This window comes from Calonectris borealis, chromosome 1, assembly GCF_964195595.1.
Source record: "Calonectris borealis chromosome 1, bCalBor7.hap1.2, whole genome shotgun sequence".
In the NCBI taxonomy this organism is placed as follows: domain Eukaryota; kingdom Metazoa; phylum Chordata; class Aves; order Procellariiformes; family Procellariidae; genus Calonectris; species Calonectris borealis.
This window is the reverse complement of record NC_134312.1, coordinates 37,187,875-37,200,481: the sequence shown is the minus strand read 5'-3', so window position 1 is coordinate 37,200,481 and position 12,607 is coordinate 37,187,875. Positions and strand designations below refer to the sequence as shown.

The 12,607-nt window shown below is 40.7% G+C and overlaps 1 protein-coding gene across 12 annotated transcripts in view; it reads right to left on the bottom strand.

Annotated features, from left to right (window-relative positions):
- Window positions 1-9,033, bottom strand: part of USP15 (ubiquitin specific peptidase 15) — a 70,585-nt gene extending 61,552 nt beyond the window's left edge. For 11 of the 12 annotated variants that reach the window (XR_012673433.1, XR_012673445.1, XR_012673442.1 and 8 more), the window contains exon 1: window positions 8,855-9,033. Coding sequence is in view for 8 of the 12 variants with exons in the window: in XM_075148519.1 (XP_075004620.1) it covers window positions 8,855-8,943 (89 nt within the window). In the remaining 4 variants the exon portion in view is untranslated. The remainder of the gene's footprint in view (window positions 1-8,854) is intronic. The other variant, XM_075148565.1, reaches the window with a different exon arrangement.
- Between the last annotated feature and the right edge of the window lie 3,574 nt (window positions 9,034-12,607).

The window sequence follows — 12,607 nt, the reverse complement described above, 5'->3', positions numbered from 1 at the left end:
CTGAAGGAGAGAACTGTCTCAAAATTCTAGATATGCTGTTTTGAGGGGCAAACCTTAAAAACTAAGACAACTTCACAACAAGGTGAACTGATTAACTCTGAATCAGCAAATGCTTGACATTTATAGGCATTTCAAATAAATCAGTCACCTCAAATTGCTTGATGAAAACAGTACAACCAAATCTGATTATACTGAAGTCACTTAAAGCCAACAAGTTGATAATAGAAATACATAAATATTGGAATAGCCTCAAACCTTCACCTAAAAGTAAGCAAAAATACCCATGTATGATTTGCTGAAAATTACACTCAAATGTGATATTTTAGGTATTAATAATACTGGAAATATTTGTACAGTTTAGTTAGTTTTAGGTGTTTTCTCTTAGTTGTATTATGTATCCTTAAAGAGATCTAAATTTTCTTTGAGCAAATAGAATCAAAAAACTGTAGAACACGTTCGTGAACATAATCCCAATCCAAGTCTGGCCTACTTCAGTACTCAGTGTTTACTGCAGAGTGGAGCTTCAGACCGCTTCATAAAATGTATCTGCTCTCATCTATAAAATGTTTCCTGCCTATCTAAAGCAGATTATAATATACAAGGGACAATTTATAGTCAAGTGCCCTGAAATGCCAGATATTGAATAAAACACGAGGAAATAGAATGAAGCTGCATCAGGGGAAGTTCAGATTGGACATTAGGAAAAGGTTCTTCACTGAGGGGGTGGTCGGTCACTGGAACAGGATCCCCAAGGAAGTGGTCATGGCACCAAACCTGTCAGAGCTCAAGGATCATCTGGACGATGCTCTTAGTCATATGGGTTAGTTTTAGGTAGTCCTGCCAGGAGAAGGGAGTTGGACTCCGTAATCCTTACGGGTCCCTTCCAACTTGAGATGTTCTATGATTCTATGAAAACCCCATACTCCTTCAGAGCACAAGACGAGCTTGTGTAACAAAGGTCTACGCTATCTTTGCAGACATGCAACGTATCAAAATTTGCAGAATACCTTTAGGACATTCCACAACAGTGGAATTTGTTCTGATAATAGAGACATGGAAAACCCATGCAATCACAAGTGGAACACACAACAACATATTTTACCAAAGCGTATGTTCTCTCTTTGATACACAACACATTTTGATATCATATGGATTCAGTGTTACCACTGCAGAGGATGAAATAAAAGGTGAAATTCTGAACCTTGCAAATATAAACTCCAATAACATTCTCCTTCCAGCGGCTGATGACAAAAGGCTTTACTTGAGGTCTGAGGGTCCTCACAGATTGCATTTGCTCATCTTCCAATCTTAATTCAAGCTAGTGTGAGTCCACTGATCATGCAAAGGGGTTGAAAAATAGAATTGGAATGTTCCTTGATATCTTCTGATATTACATGTCACTTCATTTCCGTGAAAAGCAATGGTAACTGTTGGTCATACCTAGCTCATCCCATACAAAAGCTATTTTCCAATACTATATTTACCATTTGGGCATAACTTTTCTTTAAATAATTTCTTGGCAAGTACTGACAAAGCACAATGCTTAACATTTCAACCTACTTTCCTCTTCCTGTTTTCGTATGCTCAGGTTGTTTTCAAAGCACAGATTACTTCTGACCTTAAACTATTTTTAGTTAATATTATTTTCTTGTAAAAGAATATATTCCTCAAAGCTATATAAAAACGTGATCTTTTACTTTATTCTCATGGTTAGAAGCAAACAAGGTTTGTTTGGAAATATTGTAAACCAACATTAAAAAGCTGAAGTCATAGCTATTTTAAACTTGCTTTAGCTGAAGACACTAAATAGACTAAATCTATCTTTAGGATGAGTTTAGATCAGTTATTCCAACCTCATATAGCCCCTATAGACAACACCACTGAGAAAACAGTTCACTGCAGGCGTTACTATTTGCGTCCCATTGAAGTGGGATGAAATGGTGATCATTTCTGGCATTTACAAGGGACTGCTCATCTCTGCGATTAAGGGCCATTAGCCTGGTTCGTGGTTGTGTTCTCATCAATTACTGGACTTAGAGTTTCTCCAATATAATTTACAAATTTCAGTGTACTTATTTTATTATCTTTCCCAATATAGGCATACGAGCAATGAATATTTTGGTCCTTTTACTCCTATACAAAATATTCAAATATTAAAACACAATTACCAGTTGACAGCTATGCATTATATCCAAACATATGTTCATATTGGGTCAGTCAATTAAAATTACCAACAAAAGACTGTATACTTATAAATGATCAAGTGTAGAGACTTGGGGCAGCCCAAAATGGGATTACTTATAGCCTTTGTACATTAACTTACAAGAACAAAAGCATGAAGCTATTACAACGCTTGTAAATGTGCCTTCATTTCCTAAACAAAAATTCAACAAATAATAAAAATCAGTAATAAATTCACAGCTGCATGGCCATGTATGGACATTGTTCTCTCAACAAAAGAAAGTACTTACCAGCAGGAAAGTTGCTAATTGATTTCTAAAATTCTCTCATGGTTTTTAACTTTTTCACCTAATTTAACTTCACCTGTGGTTTACTGCACATTTTGATTTAATAAACCTTATTAACACAGCATCCACATCACAGAGTACAACGGCCTTCATTTTTTACCTTAACACCCAGGTTGATAGAAAAATATTTGAACAGTATGACTATGATCTTGGTATTTCCCATTGCTGTCAAAAGCGTTCTGAATGCATTCCTCCATTATATATAGCCAGAATTCAGCAACATGTAACCTAGATTTATTTATATTGACTGATAGGTCAGCGCTTTGACTTCAAAATCAAAACAGTTAACTTTAATATACAATAAAGACACTTCACAGAGAGACACTCATTCCATCACTGTGTACTGCTGGGACATGGCATCTTCCGAACACAAGCTACTTCACTTTTAACAGCTAAACTGTGCAAATTGTCCAGAGAGATAGGTGAGGATTTTTTTTTACCCTCCTCACTGTGCATGAGGACAGATTAAGCAATACTGAGAACAAAGTGGAACAACTCTGTTGCTGAAAGCAAATTAGGACTCCTGCTTAAAGGCACAGCATCCAATTTTTGTTCTTGCACAATTGCTACTATAAAAATAAGAAAGGTAAGAATGGGTTTGTACCTGTATTTCTACTCTGATTAAGCCAGCCAAAAGTGCTTGACTAAGTACACTCATGATTAATAGATGCCTTCAAAATTAAATTTTCTTTCAGAATTAACGAGCTATTGGAAGTTCAAGATGATGGTAATTATTCTATTCTATCACATACAAACCAAATCATCATTTTATTCAAAATGTACGTAAATCCACAAGAAAAAAATCCAGGGGTCAAAGAGAGAAAAAAATATATTGCTTAGTTCCCCTTTTTAAGAAATCTTAGTCTAAATATTTCACATCCCTCTTCAGAAATAAAAGCTTTGTTCAACTAAATGCACCAGGATAATTTCAAATCAACTAATCAATCAGTCAAATTCTCCCTACAGCCCCCCACGCTCAGTTCCCACAATGTGCTGCAATAGCCTAAGCAGCACTTCACACATACCACCAAGAGACTGACCAAAAAGCCTGATTCAGCCAAAACTAATTGACTGCATTTTTATGTTAAAATTTCAGCGTGAACATTACATTCACAACCATGTAAGTATTTCGAATATACTTAAAAATTTTCCATTTAAGTAAGGACTTTTGATTAAAAAAATAATATAACTCCTAAATCAATGTTTGACTTCCAATTCTCAGGCAGAAGCCTGACACAAACATGATTCTGAGTTTAACATGCTCTCATGCTGCCTAATCAATTAACAGAAGAAAATTGCATCTACACATTTGCAAGTATTCTCCCAGAAGACTTTAAACCAGAATATTTTGTATGTCTTCATAAGCTGTTGGTGAAATGCTGCACCATTCCACATGCAGACAAATCTAACACAAAACTTCAACCACAAGGTCTTAAAGTCAAAAATCAGCAACTTAAACCTCATTTGAAAGAAAAAGCAGCCAATTCTCAATTCTATCCTTGGAACACTGATGTAGTGTTCCTTGTTTCTCATTATATGAAGCCATCAGAACAGTTTAGGATATTATTCCAAATGTTACTGAGTTGCAGGTCCATAACATCTCATCATGCTCTCAGTGAAATCAAGTAAAATCTTCCATTAATGTTCAATCTAGATTCTGTTCATGTACAGCACAATGATGGATGATCAAATGTGGAAAACACTGAGAAGACCACAGTGTAAAATACTATTAAAGCTAAGCACTTCAGCATCAAGGTTATCACCAATGACGGGCACTGCAGGGTTTTCAAGTAGGGCTATATATGCCTGTTCATCAAGATTCATGAGTTTTCATTGCAACCAGAATTAAAATGCTTACACATTTTTGGTGGGGAAATTCTTTAAATACACTTCTGGAGGGGAAATCCCTTCAGGTTGAACTTTTGATATCTACTGATCATTCACTGGGAAGGATTTTTATCCCACTTACATTTTTACTTATTCTCTTCAGTGACTGAGTTTTACAGTTAAACAGCCAATAAAATTCTCACAGTGCAAAAAATGACAGTATTTTCTTCACCTTCCAAGAAATGTACTGTATGGATAACAACTGTACTCCCTCTGGACTCACCAGACCTTCAGAAGTGATGTGAATTAGAGACACATCTGAAAGAACACAAAATACTATACTTCTGTAGTTTTCATGATTTGCAAGTCTTAAGAATCAAGAACAGATTAAGAATCTATCTCATCACTCTGTAAAGTGATGACTGGCACCAAAATTCATTAGCTCGCAGGGCTGGAAATCAACATCTTCCTTCTTTACAGATAGTGTCTTAAATCTTTATCTGCTCATCTAAAAATCCTTATCCTAGAAGACATCTTCTTATGTAAGTATTTCAGCACAGGACTCAACATTCTAGCAAAACAGACAAAGGCTCTTAAAGCTCTTCTCTGAAAGGCAAGGCTTCCACCTCCTCTATTAAATTCTAAGATTTTTTAACTCATTCCAAAGGAACGCCTTCTGTGACATGTGGACACCAGAACTGGACAGTATAAATGGTTTCACTAATATGTTATTGTATATAGCAAATCTTTGTACTGCTACTTAGTATTCCCTATTCAAACATCTAAAGATTGCATTTGTTCCCTTAGCCACCAAATAAACTCCTCGTGATAGTTATTTGTCCATTGTAACAGCCTAATTCTTTTCCAAGTTACTGCTTTTAAAAATACAAATAACATCTATATTCTCGTCTGCTCACAAATTGCTATAGCAAGCAACAGATGAAAGAAACACAGTGGGGAAATTCTGGGAGAGAGAGAGAAATTAGCGAAACTGATTGCTAAGGCTGTGCTGTTAGCCATTATTAGTCACTATTATGTGAACCATTTATTGGCAGGTGATACTTAAAGGCGAGAAACATGGTCTCACATTCTAGACTATGGAGGCCCACGTGCGTAAGAGGTAGCAAAGAGTATGAAAGCTTTTGTAATGTCATATTTAAGTAACTGAGACAACACCTCTGACTAAGAGAGCCACAGAAGAACAGGAACTACAGGGAAAGCAGGGCTGAAAGTGGTCTTAAAGGTAAAGACAAGAAATACCTTAATATGGGGAGACAATTACAGAGATAATCACACAAGAAGTCGTCAAACACAAGAATTGACAGAGTCTTCATCACCTCTTTAAGAAAACTGTTCCAAGATCAATAACTTTCAGCGTTGAAAACTGTACCTCACTGACGCGGTAAAAACAGAAAAACTTGGCAAGGTTCTCAAGAATACCAGTGCAGCTACAAAGGCATTAAATGACATCACCAAGACCAGTTGGTCATGCAAATTATACAGTGGCTAAAAAACTGATGAACATCAGCAGCTCTTCAATTTCGGACAGTAGAAAGAGGAAGACACTGATTGAGATCAAATTTGTCTGCAGCTGTAACAATCAATATATTTTGTCTTTCTAAATGAGAGGTTAAAATCTCCACAAACAATAAAAATTCTCCTCACTTGCCAAGCATCAGTAGAATTTCAAAACATTGAGAAGTAAGCACATCAGATCCTAAAACTGTGAGATATACAATGAAATACAGCATTTCTTCTCTTCCAAAACAGAATTCTAGGTCTTTCAACTACTTAACCTGAAGGTCCTTTGGATAATATTGCAAGAAGAAAGAATTATATATAATTCAAGTTCCGTGGAATGACAGTGTGGTTTTTAATGCTGAATTCACTGATAAAAGTAGTCAACATTATTTAAAACAACTGATAAATGAAGGAGGTTTTTGCTTGGAAAAGCTTAAATTTTATGTTTATTTAATGTATGTTTAGCAAAATAAGATAAATGGAGAGATGGAAGAATCCTCAATCTCTCCTAGTTTAATAATTTATTAACTGTCCATAAAAGAATGCAAAAAAGACAAACTAGCCCAGAATCCTGTCCCTGAGGACAAAACAGTCAAAAGACGCTAGCCTTGTTTGTCCACTGAAGCAATATATTTTAACCTATAGTATCCCCAAGCTACTCTTAAAAACATCCAACGAAACAAATTCTACAGCTTACTAAACTGCTTCTTCAAATGCTTCCCGATTCTATCAATTCTTTTCCAATATCAAACTCTAAAAACATTGCATTTCAAGTCAGTTTCATTTCCTTCTCTCTGCAGTGCACGTGAACTAATGAAGAAATTCAACGCCCTCTTTATAGATACTACAAGACTTGCCTCTCTTTACCCTATTCTTTAGTTCCCTTTTTCTTAGAGAAAACCCCCAAAGCTTTATACTTTCCTTACATAGCTTACTGTTCTCTACACTCGAAATTCTGAAAAGCACGGACAAGACTTTCAGTATAAGCCAGTAATTTTAAAAGGATTGTATTTTAGCGCCTTAATGCTCAAACAGAACAAGCTGATATGGCACTGCTCACACTTTTTCAGCAATATTTACTATTGAATGAATGAAAATTGCAATTCTGAACCATGACTTAGAGTACTTTAACTGTTCTGTTTCCTTATTCATGCCCCAAAAGATCAAAAAGCTATTGACAAAATACCTCTGAAAAAAGCATTTGGACTAAATATACCCCTTAATTTGTGAAGTTAAATACATAGCTCTAAGTATTAATCCTATGAACTCACATGCATACACATTTATGTAGCTAGATTTAATAGTTCATGAGTCAAAGTTAATAGGACTTTGCCATAGCTTATTCAGTCTTAAAACACTTGATTAATATCAGTGTCATAACCACAGTTAGATATATTTATTTTCAGAGAATGTTTAGAAGCTTGTTCCACTTAACTGATGTTTTCATGTTAAAATATTTAATGTACTAAAAAAAAATACAGCACAGTAAACTTATTGTTTTAGTCATCATGTAAACTTGTCATAAAGTTACTTTCACTTTGAATAATATTAACTGTTTGAGACATTTTTTTAGTACTTGGGAAGTACCCAGCAGAACCATAAAAAAAAAAAAATCTCTTAGAAGATTACAAGCCTGAGCACCCTTTTACTACTGCTGGTCATTTTCAACACTACCATGTGAATTGACTTCCTTCTTCTAGTTGCTTATACTTTTTCAGTTTAAGAGCAGTCTGTTCGTATGCCAAAACTGAACATATACTCAGCAGTATTTGAATAATGCATCAGAATGTATGCTTCTGACACATGCTGCAGTATCAACACTGTTAAATATAGTCTTTTATAGAACTGGAACAGTGAGTGATGACAGCTGAAATGAGGTGGGCAAGTTCTACTTTTGTGTATTCATACTTAATTTTCAGTAAGTTAATGCTTCACCCTTTGTCTTTGCGTGACAGTTTCACACAGGAAGAGATGAAAAGGTTGAGTGGTGGAAAAAGTGTCAGTTCCTTTTTTTTTTTCGCCCTCCTAAAAAAAAAGTCCGGTTTCTTAGCCTCAGAGAACTACAACTACAGAAGCTCAATTACCAAATACACGCTAGAAAGAAGTGTTTATTTAACCTAACTCTTTTCAACCATGGATTATTCTGTTGACAATCTGTACGGCATACTAAAAAATATTTTCTGACTGACCAGGAAAACATATCTTTTAAAACGTTTATTGTGGAACAGGTATCGTAAGGGCTCGTTTGCACCTTCGGGGGCTGTTTCTTAGGTAGTTAACACGTTCACAGTCAAAATAAAGTTTAAACTTAAGGCTTATTACAGCCGCGGCTTCAGGGCACCCCACCCGGGTACCGATATAATTCCTGACAACTTGAAGGTGACGCCAGGGCCGTTTCCTCCTTTCAGCCTGGATAATGGAAGAAAACGCCTGGTAGCGGAGCTCTTCTCCCCCGCCTCAATCCCTGCTTCAGTACTTCTCCCCGCGACGCCAAACAAGCCCCTCGCGGCCGCCGGGCCCCTCGTTGTCCGGGGCCGCCATCCGGGGCTGCCATCCGGCACCGCGCCCCGCCAGTCACGCCGCTCCCTCCCCTCCCCCCGCCGCTCGCCGCCCGGCAGGGAGCTGACCTCGGTGCCTGCCCCCGCCGGGCGCCTCAGCGGCGCGGCGCGGCCCTGCCGGCCGCCAGCAACCCAGGCCAAACCGAGGGCCCGCCGCACCGAGGCGGCCGGTGCCCTCCCGACAGGGGCTGAAGGACCCGGGCGGCGGGAAGGGGAGGGGAGGGAATGGTGCTGTCCCCCTCCCCCGTCACCCGCCTTCCCCCCCTCTCCCGGCAGCCCCCAGCGCAGGCGGGGGGCCGAACCGCCCCTGGGAAGGGGGGGGGAGGGAAAGGAGGTCGGTCCCTCCGCCAGCCAAGCGGCACCGGGGGCGGAGGGAGCCGCCCGCGCCGAGCAGCCTGGGCCCCCCCGCCCCTCCCTCACCAGGTGTCGCCCTTGCGGAGGGCGGTTTTGAGCAGCGCCGCGACGTCCGTGCGCTGAGTCTCCAGATCCGCCGCGCCTCCCTCCGCCATCTTCTCCCCCCGGCAGCAGCGGCGGCGGCGGCAGCGGCAGCAGGGGCAGGAGCGGGCCGCGCTGCATGCTGGGAGTGACGCCGACCGGGAGACGCCCTCGCCCCCCTCCCTTCCCAGAATCCGCAGGGCGGGGACCGAGGGGAACGAGGCGGAGGCGCCGCGGTGCGACGCCCCCTCGCGGCCAGGAGGTCTTTCGTCTCACTACCTGGAACGGACGCGCATGCGCGCAGCGCCGGCTGGGGCGCGGCGGGGGGCCGCCGGCGCCGCCCGGCGGGGGCTCTCGGGGCGGCCCCCTCCTCCGGGCGGGGGGCAGCGGCGCAGCGCGGGGCCGTGCGGCGGTGTGCAGACGCGGGTCATCGGGCAGGGTGGTGCCTCGGAAGGGTGCCTTGGCGGGCGTCCGGGAGCCGGCAGCGGGCGCAGCTGAGGCGCGCTGTGTGCAGCGCCGCCGGGGCGGCGGCCTCCCGCCCGGGTGGGCGCTGCGGGGTTACTTCAGGTGGCTTGACCCGCCCGCCCGGCGGTCTGCGCGGCGGTGCCAGCGCTGCCGGTGGTGCACGGTGTGCCGGCCTCAAAGCCGCTTGGGCGGGCCTGCTTGGGCGGCGGGCGCCGGGCTGGTGCAGCCCTGCGGCTTGGCGGCTGCCTGCCTCTGCCGGGCGACCGCGGCATCCCCGGCGTTCCGTCCCGGCCTGGGTCGTGTCTTGTGAGCCCGTGGTTTGAAATGCGTTGGAAAAAGGAGATGGTATTTATAGAATAAGGAACCGTCTCCTTTGCAACGTTTCCTTCAGTGTTAGTGGTCTAATTTGAGCGTGTGCATAATCAGATGCTGTATGCCTTGCTAACGAGTGGTTTGAATTCCCGTAATTCATATAATGATACAGTCTGTATTATTGTGCAAATACTGTTGGGAATTTAAATAGGCTGTGTGACTTGCATTAACTTTCCCAGACCTTTGCAGAAACCAATTTGTTGTGTTTTTTTCAATCACCCTTATCTGAACCTTTTACAAACACTGCAACCTGTCATTTGGCATGTCACCAAAAAAATTAGTCCATGTGTTACATTTACATTAACAGGGTTCTCTCTGTCTTCACACTTATATATAGGTTTCATAAAATCAAAATTGTATAGAAATTTTGGGCTGGAGAGTGGGAAATGCTGATTACAAACATTGGAAAACGAAGTTTGTTCTTCTAGATAGATGGTGTAACGCGTGCAATTGTATATCTGGCCCCCTTCCTCCTTCCAAGTCATTATAGCATGCTGAATTGTATGACTAACACTAGAAATGTATAATAGGCTGCCAGTCATAAGCTATTAGACATTATTAGCTATTAGCTAATTAGCACTTATGAGCTAGTAGCATGTAGCTGTTATAAATAGCACTAAAGATTGCTCTTTAGATACACAAACAGCAAAAGAGAGAATGGAAATAAGGCTCTTAAGCAACCATGGTAATCCAAAGCTCAGTAAATATTTTGCCAGGATTATCAGTAAAGATGATGATGTTGAAATAAAGGCAAAACCAGGACTTGTGGCTGGAAAAGGAATATGAAAGTCATACCGAATGTTTAAGTAAAACTCCCAAGAGCTCAGAGGGTCTGGTGGTGACAATTCATGGCTTCTCTAAGAGCTGGAATACGAAATTCCAGGAGGAGGGGCAAGCAAGTTAAGGATCTATGTTAGGTGGAGAGTTATATCGAGAGCAGTGGATTTAATGGTTATATTTAATGAGAGGAGAGAAAACTGAACTGAACAACAAGAAAAAGGTTTCCAGCCATTTGAAGAATAAATTTCTGGATTAGAATCTCAAGAGTCTGGAAAGAGGAACTGTGACACCTTCCCACCCCTGCACACCAGGTCTTGACAAATAAGGACAGTGTTTTAAACCCTGAAAGTTATCTATGTGCCAAACTTAAATTTTTACAAAAATGCTACTTTCATGGAAATTTGGGGGGGAATATTTCTCGATCCACTATGCTGGTAAACAGCTTTATTGTTCAGTGGCCTGTAGTAGGACCATCAACAGTTACTTTGCCAAAAGGTTCACTTGGAGCCACCCATGCCTCTACGTTTTGGGTTGCATAACTGCAGTTACTAGGTGAAAGATCTCCTATTCCTGAATTCAGCCTATTCATGGTACAGAAATGGATACTAGACAGATATTAGGTGCTACAAATACTAGACAGAAAAGCATATAATGTGCCATCTGAAGCAGAGCTTTGTTGAAGAACTGCAAAGGAGAGACAAGAGTAACTAAGTCTGTTTCTGGGACTTCTGCTTCACAAGAAGCATTTGTGCTTTTCAGAATAGAACAGCATCCTAAGCTTGAGAAAAACTTGCCTCTATACAAAATTCTTGGAAAATGCCAGTTAGTGTTAAATTTGTATTTTTAAAAAAGCTTTCTGGGCTAGCAAGGAGTTGTTTCCAAGTATCTGTATCCTAGACAGTGCCTGAGGATCTTCAAATTTTAAACCATCTGGTAAACAGAAACAGCACTGGAGATACTGATGAATGACCTACCCTCTCTGACAAAAAACAAGCATTTGTAATATAGATTTGTATCTCACTGCTTTTGATATACTGAATGTAGGATATTGTAAAGCTAGGTGAGGTGGCAGACTTTCCAGTAATCATTGGGCCTTCATCCTTACCTGACTTCATTGCTATCGGATGAATTTTTATAAACATGTTTTTTGTGGATCCTAAAAAAGGATGCAATTAATACAGCATATAGCAGCTCAAAGATTCAGCAAATGGGCTGCAGATAACAAACTGCGTACACTGATGATTCTATTGATTCCCAATACAACATGAAAGTTTAAGCTCTCAGTTCTTGTTTTCAAGTCAGTTAGTGGACTTGGCTAAAGAAACTTAAAATACGACTTGATTTTTGGGGATATGAGAAGCTCTGCTTCTCAGTGGTGGAAACTTGTGCACACAATAAATTCTGTAGAAATGACAGACAACTCTAAGTCTCACTCACAGGTACTATAGAAAAATGCACTTCACCACTTTTTATTGTCTTCCTAAACCTTCTACACCACATTTGTTAATTTATGGAGGGGGAAAATAGGGCTTCAGATTCCCTTCCCCACTGGTCTGGCAAGCAACACTGTATATGGTGGGCTTACAGCCATGGTGGCTGCGTGAATTTCCTTTTTAGTTTGGAGCTGTGTCAGGCACAGAGCCTGACATATCAGAATGGATATGAGTGTGTATGTTACATGTAGTGTTCACACATACAGTCAAGAAAACATACGTAATGTTGCTTTCGGTTGAGAAATCTGATGGAAACCCTTTTAGAGCTAATTTTACTAGCCTAATACATTTTTACAAATTTAAAGTGATGCAAAAGGTCAATTACCAGTGCCACCACTGCTGATTTTGTTCCATATCCTACTGTTTTGCATGTATGGGAGTTGTTTTTTTTAAAATAGTGATAGAATTGTAAGCCTCTTTGAAACACTTAAATATGAAAAGCAAGAAAGCAGAAATAACAGTGGACTGGAATTATACAATGGCAAAATAAAGCAGGGCTTCTGTAAGGTAAACATAGGAGGGGAAGACATGGGAACAAAAATTCAGTACTAAATGAAGACGGGGGAACCCAAGGAAGCATGGGATGAATTATGGACAGAAGCAGATAAGAATACACATTTTTTTTAAA